Raw genomic sequence first — 21,425 nt, 5'->3', positions numbered from 1 at the left:
CCATAAATATAAAGGTTTATTTCTGGACTCTCAATTCTGTTCCATTGATCTTTATATCTCTCTCTATTCCATTATATACTATCTTTATTACTGTAGACTTGTAGTAAGTTTTTATTCAGCAAGTGTGAGTCCTTCAACTTTGTTCTTTTTGAAGATTGTTTTGGCTATTCTGGGCTATGTGAATTTCCATATGATAGAATCTATAGGTTAATTTGGGGAGTACTGACATGTTAACAATATTAAATCTTCTGGTTCATGAACATGGGATGTCTTTCCATTTAGGACTTATTTCTTTCAACAGTTTTTAGTTTAAGTATAAGTTTCACATTTTTGTTGATACATTTCTAAATATCTTATTAATTTTTATTGTAATGCACATGGAATTTTTTTAATTTCATTTTTAAATTGCTCATTGCTACTGTAGAGAAATATCGTTGTTTTTTTTTATATTGATCTTGTATCCAGAAATCTGCTGAACTTGTTTACTAGTTCCACTAACATTTTAGTGAATTCCTTAGGATTCTCTACATATAAAATCATGTCATCTGTGAATAGAAATAGTTTTATTTCTTCCTTTCCATCTGGATGTCTTTTATTTCTTTTTCTTGTCCATGGAGCTGACTATAACTTCCAGTACAATATTTAATAGAAGCAGAAAGAACGGATATTGTTGTCTTGTTTCCGATTTTAGTAGAGAAGCATTTAGCTTTTCACCAGAAAGTATGATTTTAGCAATGAATTTTTCATAGATGCCTTTTTTTTTTGTTTTTTGTGGGGTCTTTTGCTGAGGAAGATTAGCTCAGCTGTGCCAATATCCATCTATTTTATATGTGGGTTGCTGCCATAGCATGGCTGACAAGTGGTGTAGGTCTGCGCCTGGGATCCGAACCCACGAACCTGGGCCACCAAAACAGAGTGCACAAAACTTAACCATCATGCCATAAGGCTGGCCCTCATAGATGCCTTTTATTGGATTGAGAAAGTATCCTATTCCTAGATTGTTGACTGTGTTTATCATGAAAGAGTTTTAAATTTTGTCAAATGTTTTTTTCTGTGTCTCTCAAGATGATTATATGGTTTTTGTCCTTTATTCTGTTGATATGTTGTAGTACACTAACTGATTCTTGGTGTTAAACTGACCTTACATTCCTATGATATTGATAATTTTTATATGTTGCTGTATTCAGTTTGATTATATTTTGTTTGAGGATTTTTACATCTATATTGATAAATATCAGTCTGTAGTTTTCTTTTGATGTCCTCAAGCTGTGATTTTTTTTTCTTCCAGCTCAAATCTACTATTGAGCCTCTCTAGTGAATTCTTCATTTTGGTTATTGTACTTTTCAACTCTAGAGTTTCCATTTAGTTCTTTTTAATAATTTCTCTTTATTGGGATTCTCTGATGAGTCATTCCCATCATACTATATTTTAAACATTCTTTAAGTAGAGTTCAGAGCTGGGCATGTGAACCAAGCTGGTTCAATAGACATGTCAAGAGAGTTGTCTGGAATCTTGGGCAGAGGATGAGCTGCTTCCCTCTGGATGATGTGGGTGTGGACATGAAGACTTGAACTGCTACAGCGCATTTTCCTAGCTTAAGGGAAATTAACCTGAGGAGTAAGCCAATATGTGTGAAGAAGGACAATGACAAGTAGATATTTGAGGAAAGTAGCTGGAGCCTTCTTGATATCGTAACCTCTGAATCAAACAGCATTGAAGTCTTTCCTAATTATGATATTTTCAGTTGTATGAGCCAAGAAATATCCCTTGTTAAGAGAACTTGATTTGTGAATGAAAGTATCTGATAGTTTTAACTAATTAAAACATTCTTGAGAAGGACTCATCCTAGGTAGCAAGGGCAAAACACTGTGTGAAATAGATTTTTCATCATATTTGTCTAGTATATATCTGTTGTGTTTTTCCTGATATGTTATATCTTGTATACCATTCTGTATCATATGGATGATTCTTGCACACTAATTAAAACAGTAGAGAAAAAGTGCTACTAAATTTATGGCTGTAAAATTGCAACAACATTGAATAAAAGTCATTTTTAAGAAAAACCTGGTTTATGAGATGAGGATGAATATGCAAACCTTGAAGGTAATTTAGCATTTAGAGTGTCGTTGCTGACAGCATTATGTTCAATTCAACTTAGAAAATCATGGTTCTTTCCTTTTATATGAATGGGCACCAACTCTCTCCTTGCCTTAAGACAAGTATTTGGGGATGGGTATTTACAAACAGTTCCAGAAAGAGACAATAATATAAAGATAGACAAAGAGTAGTAGGTACATTTCCTAAGCCTGTTTGGCAAGAGGTGGAAGAGAAAAAGGAAAACATGGAGGGTTGCTAAATAACAGATGGGAATGAAATTCACAGAGATGAGATCAGGAGAAGAGAAAAAAGAGCTAACACATGTGTGCCCTAATCCTGCAAGAGATGAGAAAAATAATGATGGGAAAATACATTGGATTTCAGAGGGAAAAGAAACTTCTGAGACCATTTGTAGCCTCATCATGTTTGGGCACTGAGCAGCCACGGAGCTTTTGGGATCACTGAATGGAAGCTTTGACCTCAGTATTTAGGATGGTTTTGTGTATCTTTGGTCCCACTTTTGCTAATTCTTTGAGACACACTGGTTTCTCTCTCCACCTGAGGTGGACAGCCTGGCTTCCTTTCTCTGGTTACCTCACTCTTTGACATAAAGGGGGACATGATGAGAGGACAACTCAGAGCATACAGGATCCAAGGAGCCAGGCTCGATCCCTGTGGGACTACAGAGAAGTTCTCTAAGCCACAGGGCAAAGAGCTAGATCCTGTTGTTTCTCTCTTATGACATAAGAAGACAAAACAGTCTTTGTTAGTGCCAATAAGTACTTGTCATTGGCCTTCAGCTTCTACTGTGGATGTTGCCAAAAGTAAGAAATGTCCAGGATGCTAGCAAAGCAGGTAGAAAACTGTGTGTGAATACAGCAGGATCTTTATTTTTTTTAAATACTTTTTAATTAGGCTCCTTGGACCTGCATGCATACAACACTGCCATTTCATCCATACTTAAATTAGATCCTCATAAATTATTCTGTTGATCAAATGAAGTCGACAAGAGGACAATAGTTAAGGATCACAGAATCCCAATCAAGCCAGTGAGGAAATGTCCATGAGGTCATTCAAAGCAGTGAGTGGTAATGATAAGCAACTGCTGTCCATTCCTGGACTATTAGTGGAGTACAAACCTATATGAGTCAATAGAGTCAATATGTTATTCTTCTGCTATGGAGGAAAGGTTAGAAGAGTGTTAAACAGAAAGACTCAGAAGACTGTGTTGGAAGTCTGGCTCCTCCTCGCTAGATGCTAGCTATGTGACCTTGGGCAGCCGTGGGACTGAATCTCAGGTATTATCCTTACCTGTAAAATGGAGATAATAATAAAACCTTCCATACCTTCCATAAGGGTTCTTGTGAGATGCAAATAAAATAACACATGAGAAACTGATCTATAAACTAGAATGTGCTGTCCGGTAAGTTTTCTTTAATGACTTTCTAGATTTGGGTGTGTGTTTCTAGCTGCCAAGGGATGTTTGTTTATGAAATCCACAGACTATTTTAAAAAGACTTATACAGTCAATAATTTCAACCTGTTTACATATTTAATTATATAACAGTTCAATTCTACTAGCAAAACTGGTATAAGGTCTACCTTTTTTTGCTGGCATTGCTGAGACTTTTGTAGATATGCTAATTAGCTGAGAAATGGTAGGAGACAAGGATGAGAGTAGAAAACATTGGCGAAGTTAATGAATAGCCCCAGTGTGAAAATTAGTCCCTGAATAATTAACAAAACTATCATCAAGAAGCTCATTCAGGTCTTGATACTTTCTCATTATGCAGAAGTATAAAACATACATGTAATAACTATTATTCTAATATTTTCTTCAAATGTAGTCTATTATGAAGTTAGGACAATATGTGGTTTAAGAATAACAGTGTTTTTATGGGCCCTTTAATTGTTATGTTTCAGGAAACATGGAATTATTACTGTGCTAAGAAAACAACTCGGATACCATCCTGAGTCCCGATTTGCATTGACCACTGAGCAAACTAAATTCAGAGAGGCTGTGTGTGCCTTATCACAACCTCTGTGTTTGGCACCACCAAATACTTTACTCACCTAGGAAAAGAAAAAAAGAATGGCTCAGAAAAACATTTACTCTGCAGGTCAAATTTCCCTCAGGCTGCTCAGTGTGGGAAAAAGATGCCCTGGATCCTTGCCTCAACTGCTGTGCCTTTGGAAATTCACCAGAAACATCCAAATTCAAGGGAGTCCTGTTTTTTTAAGGAACAATGAAGAGAGATGGCAAAGACAAATAATTCCTATGAAAAAGAGAATTATAAACAATGGCATAACATAAATCTGAATAAAGTAAGGGATCGGAGTGCAAATAACCTGAAGCTTCTTCCCAAGGCCCTGCGGTCTGGGAAAACTATTCCTCTAAAACCACTATTAAGTGTGTGTGTGTGGGGGAGGGGGTGCGGTATTATGTGTATGTGAATGTTCATGAGCTTGAAATGCAACAAATCTGGGAAAGCAATGGTTCTAATCTATAAGAAAAAACAGGGAATTTTTACAAAAAGTGATGCTGGAAATAAAGGTATTGAATTGATTACATTTGAAATGCATTTTGTGGATGAGTATGACCTCTGGTGTTAAACTAGAGAAATTCCAGCACTTATATATCTTAATGGCAGAAAGAAAGCAAATGTAATTTCCCAAAATCTTTTCATTGGAGGTTGCAGGCCCTTGTTTTGTGATCTTTCTTCATTCTCTCCCTCTCTTCTTCCCTCATCACTCTCACAAATATGAGTGTCTACTATGTGCAAAGCATTATCCATGTGGAAGAATATTGTCTTTGTTGCTTTAACTGCTTAACTTTGTGTGTATCTCTATAAGCCTATATAGGAAAAAAAGCAAAATTATGGTATACGTGTTTGAAAAGTTTACATATAAGATTAAAATTCATTTGTTAATTTTATAAAGAAAAAAGGAATGATGAAAATACGAACTTCTTACATGTACCCCTGTCATAACCCAACAGTATGTGATGCCTCAAATAATAAAGTTATGAGGATTCAGATTAAAAATGAAACAAAGTTGTTGAGGCATCTTGTGGTTTTTCATCATCATACTAATAGAGGATTATCACACCCTCCAAATACAGACATTTAGTAGCAAGATGATTTTTTGAGTGCGTGTGATCAGTTGATTCCTTAACAGAAAGGTGATAAATCTCTGACTGACTTGCCCTCCTTTCTCTCCAATCACAGTGGGTTTCACATTATTATAATATTTCATGAGTTTTCAATATATTGGCTAGGCGGGAGCACTGTTAATCTGAGTTTTGGTATTCTGACAGTTCCTTCTGCTGTGGGCCAAATCTCCATTTCTTTGTTACCTTGTGCATCCCATCCTCCGCCTGAATCCCCTTTGTGAGTAGTGGGAACTCCATACATCATTGCTGTAAATCTCAGTGAACACTCTGTTTCTACGTGATTAATGGCACCACACCTACTCCTGTACTGAGGCATAGAGATATACATGGAAAAAGATACAGTATTTTTTTCCTGTTATTTTGTCTATCCAACCTCTATTTGGAACCTTGAATTTGCTATTTGAGAAAGTCTGACAAAGCAGATGCAGCCATTAGATTTCTTATGATTTTTTACTAACTCAAGAACCTTATATCTAATTTAATGCTGGTAACAATTATTGTGATATTTGGGGAGGGAGACTATGTAATCTTTCATCTAAATTTATGGAAGGCTAATGAAAATATTAATTTACCATGATAACACTTCTTTGAAGTACTTAGATTTGTAAAGATGAATCAAACTTTTTACTTAATCAGCTACATAGCAACTTGAAGGCTAGATAATTTGTTACAAAGTGAAAACAAATGTATAATGGCTTTTGTGCTTGAGTTTGTTTCACACTAGAAGGTGAATAACTGAATTTGGAAGCTTTCATTGTAAATTCAAATTACTCGTTAGACTTGTTTTTAATAGTCATGCTCCACACGCAATTAATGCAATATCTACTCAGCCACCCCAAAGATTCAAGGAGCTTCATTATTCTAAACAAGTTTTATTGAATTGCCAAAAATCATAATAGATTATAAAAACAAAATCTTGTCTCCAATTTTTAGCCATTCAAATTCTATTCTTGATCCAGACCTTTGAGAACTTCAGGGTCTGACAGTATTCATTATTGCAAGTCAGGACTTTGAGACTAAAAGCAACCCTCTCCCTTTTTTCTTCTGGATCTGTTTACCTGCATGTACAAAAAATTAAAATTGTCTAACCCATGTCCAAAGGATATCCTAAAATGAATTATTCACTCCATGGCATTGAAAACACACACAGAGACTCTTAGGAGCAGGTACCTAGTAAGCAAGTTTAGGGCAGCTGCCGAGTAGAATATCAAGAAATTGGATCCAGTTGAGAATTCCAATTACCTAATGAGGGTGATCCACTTTCACTCTAAATTTCTTGGTCTAATTCATTATAATAATCTCTTCCATAAAAATCATGCTTTAAAATCACAATTTAAAATGGAAACAAATTTTCAACTGGCCAATTTCATTTTCTTTTCCGGAAACTTGAATTTCAATTTGCAAAGAAATACAAAAGATAAAGACTTAAGACGGAGCAGCAACAAAGAACCCTGGAAAGGGTCCCCTACCGCTCTGTGCTGGTATATCGTCTAGGAGAACACATCACAGGGAATTTTGAGACACAAAATGCATGTTTTTATTGGTTTATTAGCAAATAAATAATTATTAGACCTAACGCAAGCAGGGTCCAGCACTGTCCCCGGGCAGCGTTATTCAGCACGAGTTATCATTAATTTCCCAGCTCGGCTATGACTACCGGTGTGAATCAGCCCGCGCCAGGCCCCTCTCCAACCCGCGGCTGCAGTCAGGTCTTGGCAAAGAAGATGCTCGGTGTTTGCGCATCGGTGACCCGCCTTTGCTTTGTGTCTGTGCTGCAGGTGGGGAGGAGGAAGAGGGACAGAAGAGGAGCTGGCAGCTGGTGGTCGCTGAGCAGCCCCCAGACCCTGGAGCAAGCCGTCTCTCTACGGCCGGAGAAGCCCGCGGACCTACCCACTGGGGCAGCCAGAGGGCCTGAGCGCCGGAGCCCGGAACCCGGAACCCGGCGGCCGGGGGCGCCAGCCCCTCATGTTCCGCAGAAGGCGCAAATGTGAGCGGGCGGTAGCGGGGAAAGCCCTCCGCCCCCGCCAGGGGGACCCGGGAAGCCCGCGCGGGCTCCTCCCGCGGACGGCGGGGATCCCCTCCTCCAGCCCCGCCCCCATCCTCCCCCAGCCCGGGTGCCGAGGCGGTTAACCCTACCCGCGCTGCAGCGCAGTCGGGCGAGAGCGCCGCGTAGCCGATCCCGACGCCCAGGCGCTGGAGCCGAGCGGCCGGGGAAGATCCGGACGCTGGGCTCGCTCTGATCTCCCAGCGGCCAAACGTGGGCTCAGGCTCCGGGGTTCGCCCCAAGCCCTGCTGCATTGGCGTAACCAGTAGCCAAACTTTTTCTATCCAAAGCGGGTGACCCCGCAGTTATTTGGCGGGGCAGTAGGCAGCCTACTCTCCGAGGGACGATTGGGGAGAGGTGGGCGTGGGGCGAGGGGGCTGCTGTATTGCAGCCCTGCGAAGCGTGCATGGGGGTGCAGGAGTGGCTCGGGTTCTGCACTGTACCCGCGCCTGACCCATGGCTAGGGTGGCCCGAAGTGCTGCAGTGCCCGGCGCAGGTGATCTAGACTGCGCGTCCAGCACTAGTTAGCGGGGCGGCGGCACGGGAAGGAGAGACACCCGCTTTCTTTTCTCCTCCGCCTGCAGCCAGGCTGCACTGCCTGGGGGGTCCCCATCCCGGTGGTGCTCACCGGTGCTCCCATTCAGCAGGTAGAACCCCTGCCCTCACCCTGTCCTGCGCACCCTAGGGTTTTCATCCTGCAGATCCCCCCCTCCGCATCTGTCTCCTTCACACACACGCGATCCCCTAAGCCGCGCGCGCCGCAAACTCAGTCTCGGTCCCCGCAGGTGATGTCATGCCCATTGTTTTGGTGCGCCCAACCAATCGGACTCGCCGCCTGGATTCTACCGGAGCCGGCATGGGCCCTTCCTCGCACCAGCAGCAGGAGTCCCCGCTCCCGACCATAACGCATTGCGCAGGGTGCACCACCGCCTGGTCTCCCTGCAGCTTTAACAGCCCTGACATGGAAACCCCATTGCAGTTCCAGCGCGGCTTCTTCTCAGAGCAGCCGCCACCGCCGCCGCGCTCCTCACACCTGCATTGCCAGCAGCAGCAACAGAGCCAGGACAAGCCGTGCCCGCCCTTCGCGCCCCTCCCGCACTCTCACCACCACCCGCACCTCGCGCACCAGCAGCCGGGCAGCGGCGGCAGCAGCCCATGCCTCCGGTGCAACAGCTGCGCCTCCTCCGGTGCCCCGGTGGCGGGGGCGGGGGATAACCTGTCCCTGCTGCTCCGCACCTCCTCGCCCGGCGGCGCCTTCCGGACCCGCACCTCCTCGCCGCTGTCGGGCTCGTCGTGCTGCTGCTGCTGCTCGTCGCGCCGGGGCAGCCAGCTCAATGTGAGCGAGCTGACGCCGTCCAGCCATGCCAGTGCGCTCCGGCAGCAGTACGCGCAGCAGCCGGCGTCCGCCTCCCAGTACCACCAGTGCCACAGCCTGCAGCCCGCCGGCAGCCCCACGGGCAGCCTCGGCAGCCTGGGCTCCGGGCCCCCGCTCTCGCACCACCACCACCACTCGCACCAGGCGCACCACCAGCACCACCAGCCCCAGGCGCGCCGCGAGAGCAACCCCTTCACCGAAATAGCCATGAGCAGCTGCAGGTACAACGGGGGCGTCATGCGGCCGCTCAGCAACTTGAGCGCGTCCCGCCGGAACCTGCACGAGATGGACTCGGAGGCGCAGCCCCTGCAGCCCCCCGCGTCGCTCGGAGGAGGTGGCGGCGCGTCCTCCCCGTCTGCAGCCGCCGCCGCTTCGTCCTCAGCCCCGGAGATCGTGGTTTCTAAACCGGAGCACAACAACTCCAACAACCTGGCGCTCTACGGAGCCGGCGGCGGAGGCAGCACTGGAGGAGGCGGCGGCGGCGGCAGCGGGCACGGCAGCAGCAGTGGCACCAAGTCCAGCAAAAAGAAGAACCAGAACATCGGCTACAAGCTGGGCCACCGGCGCGCCCTCTTCGAGAAGCGCAAGCGGCTCAGCGACTACGCGCTCATCTTCGGCATGTTCGGCATCGTGGTCATGGTCATCGAGACCGAGCTGTCGTGGGGCGCCTACGACAAGGTAGGTGCTCAAACTCCTGCCCACCCTTCCCGCGCCGCGGAGCTGGACCCCGCGTGGTTGGGATGGGCACTGGCGGGAACTCCCAGGCTGCCTGTCTCGAGCCTCCCCGGGACGATCGGAGGTGCCCGCTGGGACGGCGAGCACCGCTACTTCTCGAGGCGACTCCGGAGCGGAAGCCTTTCCGCGCGCAGCCAAAGTTCTGGAGGCACTAAGAGTGCCCAGAGCGTTTGGGCGCATTCAATAAGTGGCGCCCGGAGTTGGTGGGGAAAGCATGCTCTATTCCTCTCCTAATGCTCGGGATTTAGGAAGCCCCTTTTAATCTGAAGCGTTTAGACTCAGGAATAACTTCCTCTCCGGCTTTAAGAGGCAGGAACTGCGCTTGGGTCTGCCATGGCCATGCGCTTGGCCATCCGCCTTCCCCGCTTTCCTCTCCTTTTGCTTCCCTTTGAGGCCAAGCGATCTGACAGATCAGAGGGCCGAGACAGGTGTCTCCCCTCCCCATCTTCCTTCTGGGAGTTCGTCTGCTTGCCAGGGACTGACTGACTCCTGGGGCCTGAAAGGTGGTTAAAAGTGCTTCTTTCTTAAAAGTGCTTCTGTCTGACTGTGTTGCAGGCGTCGCTGTATTCCTTAGCTCTGAAATGCCTTATCAGTCTCTCCACGATCATCTTGCTCGGTCTGATCATCGTGTACCACGCCAGGGAAATACAGGTAACTTCGGTTCTGCTGTTTATGAATGACCCAAAGCCGAGCCGCCAGCCTGGAGAGGCGCAAGGCAGCAGACACTTTTTCCAAGCCCTTGTGTCCTTGCTTGAGGTTACAGAAGACACATGCTGTATTCTTACGTTAGCACCTCACCTGTTCTTTCAAGAAGTTAAAAACGAAACAGAACAGTGCAGCATGTAAACATGCAGTCGTTTCTGGGATGCAATTGTTAAACCCTTCGGATTTCCCCTCTCTTCTTTAGGTAGATCCACTTCTTCAAATCAGTCACTGTATTTGTTTTCCTGAAAGCCAGTTTATGTACAGGCCTTAATCTGTGCGGTGTATGTGCATTCCTGTTTGACACACATCTTTCTGGTGGGTGCGTCATTCTGGAAGACCTTGTCCATCCGTATCATCTTCTACAGTGTAGCTTAGAGAAGAAAATAGGCTCATGATACTCCTAACAAATATATATCAATAAGACATGAGAAAAGCTCTAACCCTTTCTATATCCCCCACCATTAAAGAAAAAACTCTGTTGTAAGTTTACAATATAAATTCTGTGTATCTGGTAGTTTGATAGATTGTTAGCTACAGTCATTACATTATTATTTTTTTAAATTCATTCAGGAGCAGAGCACAGTGCCCTTGTGGGTCGTCTTGTTAGGAAAATGTTTGTTTTGTTTAAATGCAGCCAGGAACTCTATTGTTATATTTCCCTGTTACTGACAATTTCACAATACTCTGTATAGAATTTGTGAGTCACCTTTTGAGTTGTTTACTTTGCTGTAGCCTACAGTCAAAGGAATATTAAAGTTTATGAACTGATATAACTAGAGTTTTCAAAAAAATTGAGAAGTTGGGATTTTCCAGTTTAGAAATTACACTAATATATATTTTCTGATTTTTTCTGGAGCAGTTGTTAGACATTTGATGGAACTAATAAACCTTCAAATTTAGGCTGATTTCCTTTAGGAGTTTCCTTTGAATTTAAGGCATTGTAAAGAACTTTCCATTTAAACAATTTAGTATTAATTATAAGTTGAATTATTTTAAGTTAATAATTAGCAAACAAATACTAGATATGGAAGAAACCAATTTTAACTCTTGCCCAAACAAAATAAAGATGCACGTTACCCCAAATGAAGAGGGAGAAATTACTTCAGCTTGCCTTCAAATTTGAAAAAACTTTGAAGAATGTGATTTTGAAGGAATGAGGTTAGAGAATGAGAATTAGAAAGAGTGAGAATATTTAGAGGTAAGTAATAAAACCGCACTGGCAAAACAAGGCAAACACACGTTTGAACTCTTTAGAATTTTAATAATTTACATAGGTCTGTCTTTATTTCAGTACTAGTGATCGTGGGCTTTTGAGATTGTTTCACACATTTTAAAGTGATGCTAAAATGTAAAAAACATTATAAGTGTATCTTCTCATTTTGACTTGAAGAATAGATACTTAGAGCTGGAAGGAACAAAATAGGTCTAACGGTCCTTTGGCTCAGTTTATGGATGAGGAACCTGAAGTCAGAAGAGGTAAGTAGCTTGCCAGAACATACAGCTAGACGGCGCAGAGCGTGACCAGGCCTGTCCTCCTAGCTTCCAGTCCAGAATGCTTCCTGCTGCGCTCAGCTACTGCTTGCCAACAGCCCTGAAACATGGACACTTCTTTGTCTGTGGTTTTTCTCTAAATTCAAAAGTTTGGTATATGAATAGAGTTAAACTTGAAAGATTCTTCTAAAATCTCTTAATGTATTTTTAAAAATGAAGTAACTTAAGATTTTTTGCTCAGAGACCGGAGTGGTTTTGCTTAATCCATCCTGGAAAGAGACCTTGCTGGGGGTTTGTTTTTGTTTTTGTTTTTTTAATTAAACATCAGCTTTCATATTATTGCCTAGTCCTTCTGAAAAGCACACAGCTAAATAAGCATTCATGGGGGAGAATTTGATGGAGTTAACAGCAAGAACAAAGTGTCTTCCTGAGAACACTGGCTTTTTAAGAATTATTACGAGATTTTTTTGAAATAATTTATAGGAGTCTGAGAGGAGCTACCAAATGCTAATTACGTGTTGTAACAGAATTTAACACCGTATTAGAACTCTTGAAACTTATAGGAACTAATAAAAATACAGGAAATCATATTTTTATAGATTATGTCGCTCTTGAAAGAATTCCACTCATTGGCTAATTTTGAGGACTATTTCTTTTATACAAATGTATAGATATATTGATTAAAGTATGTATAGCGTGGGTGAGAAAAATGAGGACATGGATTGCCCTCTAAGGCGAATAAGCACAGTGAACTTCTCTACTGGCAGGGCAATATAAACATCACAGAATGTTAGATTTCTAAAATCGAGTTTATTTTATATATGGTGTCCGTTGAACCAATCACACTTAAGATAACTTCAAAATAGGTGCTTGGGTAATATCATTTAGTTGTTTTTTGATGTAGCTTTTGCACTCAGTGTTTTATCTAGAGGGATTTCTTCCTCAAGCTGAAGCTCTAAGTTCTTATCTGAGATGCTTTTTAAAGAAATATAAAATGGAAGAGGACCAAATAAATGCAGAGAACCTGAGCTAGAAATCGAGAACCAGGAAAAAGTAGGAATGTTCTAATTTATCCAGAGAACAGAGTCATTGGCGCTGCCAGAATACTTTACTCTGAAACTCAATGAAACCAAGTGCACAGGCTTGTGCATCTATGTGTGGAAAATGATGAATTGTGCCCCTTTTTACGGCTGTCACTGCTATAGGTGTGTTTCTTTCCTAAATTTTAACCAGATAAGCACTTCTCAGTTTACTATTAAGAGTTCCAAATATATTGGTTAGCTTTGAGTTAAGGAACTAAATTCAGGGGTTATGCTGCCTTTCTGAGCATGTCCTTGGATGTAGCATGTAATTTAAAATGGCAGTTTTTCTTTTTCTTTTTAGCGTATCACTGTAATGGTTGGATAGTGAGAGCTAGCTAGTGTGGGTTTCTGGTACATGGTATGATTTCTCACTGCCTTCAAGAAGAGTAAGTGTTATAGCCAACGGTCTGGCTCTCTGTCCACCGGAATTGCTTAACGAAGCTTGGGGAGGCCCTGACATTTCCGTGAAGAACCTTGGAAAGCAAGTCACTGTGACCTTTTATGAAATGTTTATACACACTCTGGCAAAATAAGATGGTTCAGGTGAGTCATGGACGGAAGTGCTTGAATTAAAATAGTGTGATGGGGAGGCTTTGTAAGAACAGAGCTCGATACGTTTCAGCTTTGGTGTCATTTTTCAGTACCACAGACAGCTCAATGCACCAGGCTATAGTTTGTTCATTTTGCTAATTACTTTTACACCCCCCAACCAAAAACAAAATCATTTTTTTTTTTTTTTTTTTGGTCAGAATGCTTATACAAAATCAGATTTAGTGGTAGCAATTTTTCAGCTAAGTAGATATTAGACTTTTTCAAATAGACATTCGGCCTCTCTATATCCATTAGTAAAGTAAAAAAATAAATGAATGAATGATCCATAAATAAATAAACTTTAGTAAATGACTGTGTATCTCAACCTTCTGACAAAGGATAAGTACCATAGTGATTGCTTTTATGCAGTTTGCAAAGGTCATTGGTACTAAATAAGTAGCCTCCCCACCTCATGTTTTGGGTCAGATAATAGAAAAAGCAGAGGCATAATTTCCTCTGACTTTCCGTTTTGCCTCCCTTCTCCTCCATGGGGTTGGAAGTATTTATTTGATGGAATAAGTACAAAACAAAGTTCAAACACTCTTTAAGATCTTCGACATCAAAAAGTTTGAATGTAGATTTCACTTTCTCTTTTCAACTTTCATGTATTCTAATTTCTCTTGTGGAAACAATTTTAGTTGAAAGACTTGTTTAGTATTTTGAAATAGGGAAATACAAGATTCTAAGTTGGGAAAGAAGCCCCTTGGACCCTGATCTTTCTAGTTCTCATGGGATTTGGAAGAATGGCAGGTACTATACATTAAAGTTGAAAACATTTTTGTTTGATTTCATTTTGGTAATAATATGATTAATAAGTAGCATTAGGGGAAACACTGAGTTTTCTTTGGTATCTTTTGCAATGGAATAACTCTGCTCATTCTCTTTCAAGTTAGCTTTTCAGAGATGAACGATATAGATCTAAAATGGGAAGAATAGAAATTAAAATTTCTCTTTACTCGTACATCTGGGCCACACGAAGGAGGAAAAAGTGAGTGAAGGCAGGGGCCTTAGCAACCTGTGCAAGCTCCTGGACTGGTTGGGGAGGGGTGGCGAAGAGCCCACTTAGTAGACTCTGGCTTGCCTTGTGGAGGCTGGGAAAGGATGCTCACTTTCCCACTCCTGCAAAGAGCAAGTAGATGCTTCCAGACCATGCAGAAAGCACTGCATATAGCTGTTATTGTTATTAATAAAACAGTAATAAATACACAGAGTAAAAATAAATGGTACAGCAGAATTTTAAATAAATTTCAGTCCTATTTCTCAGAGACCACCACTTTTAAGTTTTTCATACATTCTTCCAGAATTTTAAAAATGAAGATTTAGATGTGTTTAGATACACATATACCTTGCCTTTTTTTTTTTTTTTTTTTTGGTGAGGAAGATTGGCCCTGAGCTAACATCTGTTGCCAATCTTCCTCTTTTCATTTGAGGAAGATTGTCACTGAGCTAACATCTGTGCCAATCTTCCTCTATTTTATGTGGGATGCTGTCACAACATGGCTTGAGGAGTGGTGCTAGGTCCGCGCCTAGGATCCGAACCTGCAAACCACGGGCCACCCAAGTGGAGCATGCAAACTTAACCACTATGCCACAAGGCCAGTCCCCCATACCTTGCTTTTATTCCTTAATATATCTTGGAAGTTTTTCCTCATCAGCACATGGACACCTATCTCATCTTTTTTAGCAGCTGTGTATTTTCCCATTTTATGGATATACTGTAGTTTACTGATAGACACTTCGAGTTTTCTAGTTTTTGCTATCATAAACAATGCTAAAAATGAACATTCTTGTATACTTAATTTAATCTACTAATTAGAGTTTATACATATGGTAGATATCCAGAGTCAGATTGATGAATCAAAGGGAGTTTGCATTTTAAATGGGAAGGTGTGGCCCACCAGCCCTTCAGAGAGGTCCTCAGAGTTTATATTCCCTGCTTCCCCACACCTTATTCCTCTATAGCATTGTTAACATCAGATGTTATAAAAAAGAATTTTAAATATCTTTGTTCTTTTTAAAGTCTAAAAAGTTTGCTATCTTCCTGAACTTTTTTCTTTTGGAGAAAAAATATTTAAGGTCTAAAGCTCATGGCCTCATGGGCTTATTTGCAACCTTTTGTGTTATCTAGTGGTGTATTCTCTAATCTACTGACAAATGGAATAATCATTGTAAATATGCCATCAGACGCAAATATTTGCCAAGTTTTTATTTTTTTACGTTAAAAAAATTGGAGGAAGTTGGTGAAGATGAAGGAAGCTAAAAGAGTGGAAGGAATGGTCTTAGACTGGTGTTTAGGTCTCTGCTATATCTGTGAGGCAGAGGAGACGTACTGGTTGATTGTAAGACTCCAAAAGATAGTGAGGTGGACAACGTGCCTGAATTGCTTTGTTGGGTGGTGGTCAGCTCACAGCTGGTGGCTCTGCTGCCAGCACCTGCTGCATCAGTTGTAATGAGACTCTCAGTCCCTTTCACTTCGTGTATCCACTGCAGTAACGAAATCACTCAGGACTCATTTTCTCCACCTGCCTGTGTAAAGATCTCTGCATTATTGATGGGTGTGACACTACATAAAGTGATCCCGGTGTGTTTACAGAGCGGCATCACAAATGAATGAAGAGTGGAACTTTAGGTTTACCCTAAGTGGGTTTGCCTCATCTGCCAACTTGTTTCTGGGCCACCTTCTGCATGGTTGGGAAAGAAGGGCTCTGTGGCTGTCGTCGTCCCAAAGCACATACGACAGGGTGGACAGAGGGAGCCTCCACTGATTTAACTTCAGGGAAGTTGCTTTTGGCCAAGGTATAAAGTGGTTTTGTGGGCCTGTTTTAGAGAAAATTTCTGCTCACTAGGAAATAAAATGGTTTGCTACTTTGGGAGTGTATTTTTAACCTGAAACTCCTTAAGTATTTTATGTATGAAACTAGAAACTGCGTGGAGGGGACTTGAGTTGTTTTCTGGCCCCAAATCCCCCCAGCATGGGAACTCCCTTTATGTCATCTTTGATTAAAGTGATTATCCACTTTCTGCTTGAACCGCCTTCCCGTGATTGTCGTTTCGCCTGTACTAGGCTGTCTGTTACATTGCCGGACAGCTCTTATTTTTAGGAAGATTTTCCTTATGGCGAGGTTTTATTCCTTCCATATTCAACATTTAAAAAGTTTCTGAGCTCTGCAAATACAGTGGGGAATACAACAGGAAGGTCCCTTCCCTCTTGGAACTGACGTTCCAAGCATGTGGGGTTAAGGAGAGAGGCAAAAGTTAAAGAAACAAAATCCTTGGAAGTTGTGATAAGTACCATGAAGGGGACATAAAGGGCTGAGATAGAAAATAATTGGGGGCTGAGGGCTGTACGTGTCAGACAGAAGGACTAGGGAAGCACTCTCTAGGAAGTGACTTTTAAACTGAGGCATAAAGGAAAAGAAGTGGTCAGCTATTGGCAGAGTGGAAACAACCTGTGCAAATGCCTCATGACCAAAATGAGCTTGCTGCACTTAAACAAATGAGAGCAAACCAGCGTGGCCCAAGTAGGGGAGAATGGCGCTGGATGGGGCAGGAGGAGATGCAGGGTTCTGATGTTGAAGGGTCTTGAAGCCATAGTAAGGATTTTTGGATTTTTTTTCAAAGTATTTGGGGGAAGTCATTGAAGAACTGAAAGCGTGGGAGAGTCATGATCCAACTCACTGAGTAAACAGACCTTTTATTGATGCTTTGAGGAAATTGGTCTGGAGACCATTAGAAGGCTCTTGGCAACCACGTTATAGTGAGAGATGATGCTCAGTTGGCTTGGGTAGCATCAGTGGAGATGAGGAGAAGTGGTCTGATTTGAGACTCATGTTAGAGGTAGAATGGACGTCCTAGTGGGTTGGATGTGACAGATGAGGGGAAGAGACAATGCAAAGATGATTCCCAGGGTTCTGGTTGGAGCAACTGAGTGTATGGTGCTGAGAAGGAAGACTCAAATTAATGGGTTGGATGTGGAATCTGGAATTTGTTTTAGCATAATACATTTGAAATGCTTCTGATTATACAAGAGAATCTAGAGTTCAGAGGAAAGGTTTGTAGTAGAAATTTAAATTTGGGAGTAACCTGCATACGGACCTTTTAAACCCACAGGAATTTACAAAATCACTGAGAATAAAGAGATGAGAAGAAGGTTGACAGTTGATCAACCTCTGATGTCTAAAGGTTGAGTAAAGGAGGAACTAGAAAAAAGAGCCAAGAATAAATTGTCCCTGAGGTGGAGACGGGAGAGTTGTAAGGACGGCACGGTGCTGTGTATTGAATGCTGCAAAGTCTGTTAATGTGGGGTAGATAAGTGATTGCTTTTTGGATTTGGCAAGTTGAAGGTCATTGCTGACCTTGATGAGCAGTGTCAGTGGAGTGGTCGAGACAGAAGACAGACTGTAATTTCCAGTATAACAGAATAAGTTGATCCTCCCTTTGCAGAATCATAGAGCAAACATTTAAACGTTGGTTAGGTCCCTTTAAATGCCCTCCTAATGAAATAGTCCCAGTTTCTTTGAATATTCCTGATCAAACTTAGAATGTCCCTGATCACATGCTTCTGGACTTACTCTGTTTTGTAGAATTCCCTCTTCAAATAAAAAGGTCAGAAATGTGCCCAGTACTTTCAGATGGGATCTGCCAGTGGGGTTGTTACCTCTTTTCATCAGAAGCGCCACATGATACTGGCCGTTCTCAGTCCAAAATCGTCATTGCTTCACATGAACAGTTGCCAAGTAACACTTGTAAAGTTGTTATTGAACTGAATGTATGGCTTCACATTAATTAACCCTGTTAAATAGCATCTTGGTTTCAGACCAGTGTTTCAGCCTATCAGAATCATTTGAATCATAATTCTGATGTTTCTTTGACAAGTGCTTGTTTAGGTTCGGAAAATCCCGTGTCTGGATGGATGGGCTATGGAATTGGCAAGACCCAAGGTTTCAAATTAGCGCTAAATTCTGTTCCAGACATGTGGTCAGTATTACTAGCTGTTACTCATTTGCACAGCTGCTGTTGACACACTGAACTCTTCTCCCTAGCTTTGCACTAGCCGCGAGTTTGAAAAGTGTGCTTTGAGAAGCTGTGCTCAAGGCGTGAGTGAGCTGCGGTCAGAGCTCAGAAGCAGGACCTTTTTTGTTGTTGCCATCTGCTCATCCATGATAATTGGTACAGCCTTTCAAGTAATACCAGCTCTGTGACTATCAGGCAGCCCATACTTCTCTCCAAGAGTGTCCTGAGGACTGTCAGATCCCTTGCTGAAATCCACGTGTTCTGTGTGAACTGCAATCTTATGATCTTCCCGTCTATTAACGATATCCAAGAAGGAAACAAGACTGATGTGCTCATCATTTTAAGCGTTGTAATGTAGGCTTCATGACCAAATGCCATTTCTCTTAAAAATTTTGGTTTTCTCTCCAGATTATCAATTTAATAACTCTTCATGTTAGAAAATTTATAAAACATAGGGAAACGTGAAAAAGAATATGTTACTATCATTACCCAGAGGTAATTATTACTTATGTCATAATGTATACAAAGTAGATGGACATGTTATTTGCTGTATATCTGTATAAAGAAATTTGATATTCTTTTCTTGTAATTTTCTATTGATTTCCCTATGCCATTGAACATTCTTAATAGCTCCAGTTTCTTTTCTATTGTATAACTGTAATCAATTTTATCCTTTCTCTTATTTTGGGACACTTAACAAAAATTAGAAAGAATCTATTTCAATTCATTTTTATGATGAATACTCTTGCAGGGGAACCTTTGCAAGCATCTTTGATGATTTCCTAAGGACGAATTGCCAAGTGAGAAATTACTGAGTTGAGGAATATTATTTAAGACAGTTGATAGTTTGTCAGATTATCCTCCCAAAAGCTTATATCACTCTTTTTGTTTTTAGAGTGCTCACAAACCATTTAGCTAAGTAACTGATGAGATTATTTTTTGGAGTGTCTAGATCCAATTTACCGCTTAGTATTTTGAGTACGGTTTTGCTTTGTAAATCTTGGAATTTGCTGCTCTGTAGTCTCCTGTACCTTCCTGTTTCTCCATGATCTTGGTTTCTAAACATTGGCTAACCAGGTTTATAAAAGTATATCCCTGTTGAATAATTAAAGTTTATATAGCAACAATGTGAAAGCAGTATTGGAAGGTAACTTTGTCTCCAAATGTTCCCAATCGGTTTTATTATGAGAAGCTGTAAAATCCATAATTTCTGAAATTTCTCTCCAGACTTTCCTGCTGAGCAGAGCAGTCAGGCCCTCCTTTGGGTTGTTGACTGTTTTTTGCAGCATGGCCTCCTGGCTTTGTGCACTGTTCCCGGAGCCAGTCTGTCTGGGTTTACACACAGCTCTGCTGCTAGTGAGCTGGGTGACCTTGAACAAATTACTTAATCTCTCTGTCCTTCACTTTCCTTGTCTGTAAAATGGGGAATATAGAATGCCTCTCTCATTGGGTTGTTATGAGGATTGAGTTAATATATATACAAAGCACTTAGAGGCTGCCTGGCATGTGGTGAGGGCTATTTAGGTGTCAGCTGCTGGTTATTGTTAGCTATTTTGGGGTTTGTTGGGGTGGAAGGGGAGGAATTGGAGCCCAGCCTCTCTGGGCTTTGGGAGACAGTGTTGATTTTTTTCTTTTCTTACAAGGCTTATGAGAGGGAACAATGAAAAAAAGTGGGCATTCGAACAGTGTTCTTTAGTTTATTAACACTTAATCTGGAATATGTGTGTTCATTTTTTTTAAATAAAAGCTTTGATCTGTATTAAAGATAGCCAGTTTTTGTTTTTTGTTTTTGGGTTTTTTTTTAAACTGAGTTAGTTCAGATTCTCCCTGTGGGCGAGTTGGCTATCTGAGGAGGTAAATGTCCACTTTGGCTGTTAGGTTTCAGGTTAGTAAACTAGTGTTAAAGTACTGTAACGTTATGGCTAACGGTTTTACCAAAATAGTCGTTCTCTCCATGCACCTGCCATAGGTGTGGCTTCAGGCTGGAAGCAAGGCTCTCGGCAAGCTCCATTAACTCCTTCAGGCTTCCAGGCCACAGCTGACGACATCTCCTCATCACTAATTAGGACCCTGGTGACTTAAAAGAGTTAAGTGAGGCACTCAGAAAAGTAAGCAAAGGGAATAATTTGGATAATGGAAAATTCTGGAATAAACCCCCGCTGAAAGGTTAAAAGGTAGTAAACAGCCAAAGGCACGTGTGTAAAAGACTAATTGACAGCAGTTCTGTTGGTATGCATTGTAGGTCTGTAGGACATTTAAATAAAAACCTTTTTTTTCTTTTTCTGGACTGGATTTATCTCTGGTGAGATTTGTTTAGTATGCTACCACCCCCAACCATCGTGGTGGGAGAGCAGTGGCCTGAAAGAATTGAGAAGAATTTTTGTGTGTAAATATGACAAGTAACATCTCAAAATATTCTTGGTACCGTGATTGGGTTTGCTTTTTATCAGAGAGCTTACATCTTCTCTTCCGTTTCATTTCAAATAATCATTAATTGAGTGTATATTCTTGTAGTCTCTCGTTTTGAACAATGTGTTATTGTTGGGGGAGTTTTGAACTTTGCTTTTTGAATTTATAAAACACATTGGGATTCAGACATTATAAACTTTGAACTGAATCATGTAGACAAGTTTTAACAGCCAGTATTCTACATCTATAATTTGTCCTTTGCTTTCTTGAATATTCCGAGCTTTTTTTACCCAATTATGTATTTATCTATAATGGTTATCCAGGAGGTGTTAAGATGGGCTTGTTTCCAAGTATTCTGACTATTGAAATTTAGATATGTAGCTTCATTGTTTGGTCACTGAGGTAGTCTTTCTTTCAGGAAGCTTTGGTCTTCCAAGGAAATTCCACGTAATATTTGTATATTAGTTTTGACACAAACATACTGAATTTGGGGGAGGAGGCATTAAGCGCTATGGTATCTTTATCATGGTTTTGACCTTGGGTGGAGCTTTTCTGAGAATAGTGTCTATTGTCATGAGGATTAAAAAGTACATGGGTAGTAATCCCTAAACTGCTTATTTTTTTGCTGAGTGGCTAAGGGAAATTGTATCCTAGTATTGGATTCATTTTTAAGGTCACAGATTATTCAAAATATTGAAAAATAATAATTA

The 21,425-nt window shown here is 41.6% G+C and overlaps 1 protein-coding gene across 5 annotated transcripts in view; it reads left to right on the top strand.

The window, feature by feature from the left end:
• KCNN2 (potassium calcium-activated channel subfamily N member 2) overlaps positions 1-21,425 on the top strand; it is a 406,407-nt gene that overhangs the window by 265,721 nt on the left and 119,261 nt on the right. For 3 of the 5 annotated variants that reach the window (XM_070234440.1, XM_023617854.2, XM_070234438.1), the window contains exons 3-5: positions 7,049-7,257; positions 8,100-9,367; positions 9,980-10,075. In XM_070234440.1, the coding sequence (XP_070090541.1) occupies positions 7,236-7,257; positions 8,100-9,367; positions 9,980-10,075 (1,386 nt within the window). In that variant the 5' untranslated portion in view covers positions 7,049-7,235. Of the gene's footprint in view, positions 1-7,048; positions 7,258-8,089; positions 9,368-9,979; positions 10,076-21,425 lie in introns of those variants that run through there. The other 2 variants (XM_070234439.1, XM_070234442.1) reach the window with 2 other exon arrangements.

The sequence above is a fragment of the Equus caballus genome, chromosome 14 (assembly GCF_041296265.1).
Source record: "Equus caballus isolate H_3958 breed thoroughbred chromosome 14, TB-T2T, whole genome shotgun sequence".
Classification (NCBI taxonomy): Eukaryota; Metazoa; Chordata; class Mammalia; order Perissodactyla; family Equidae; genus Equus; species Equus caballus.
This window is presented reverse-complemented; position numbering and strand designations above follow the sequence as displayed.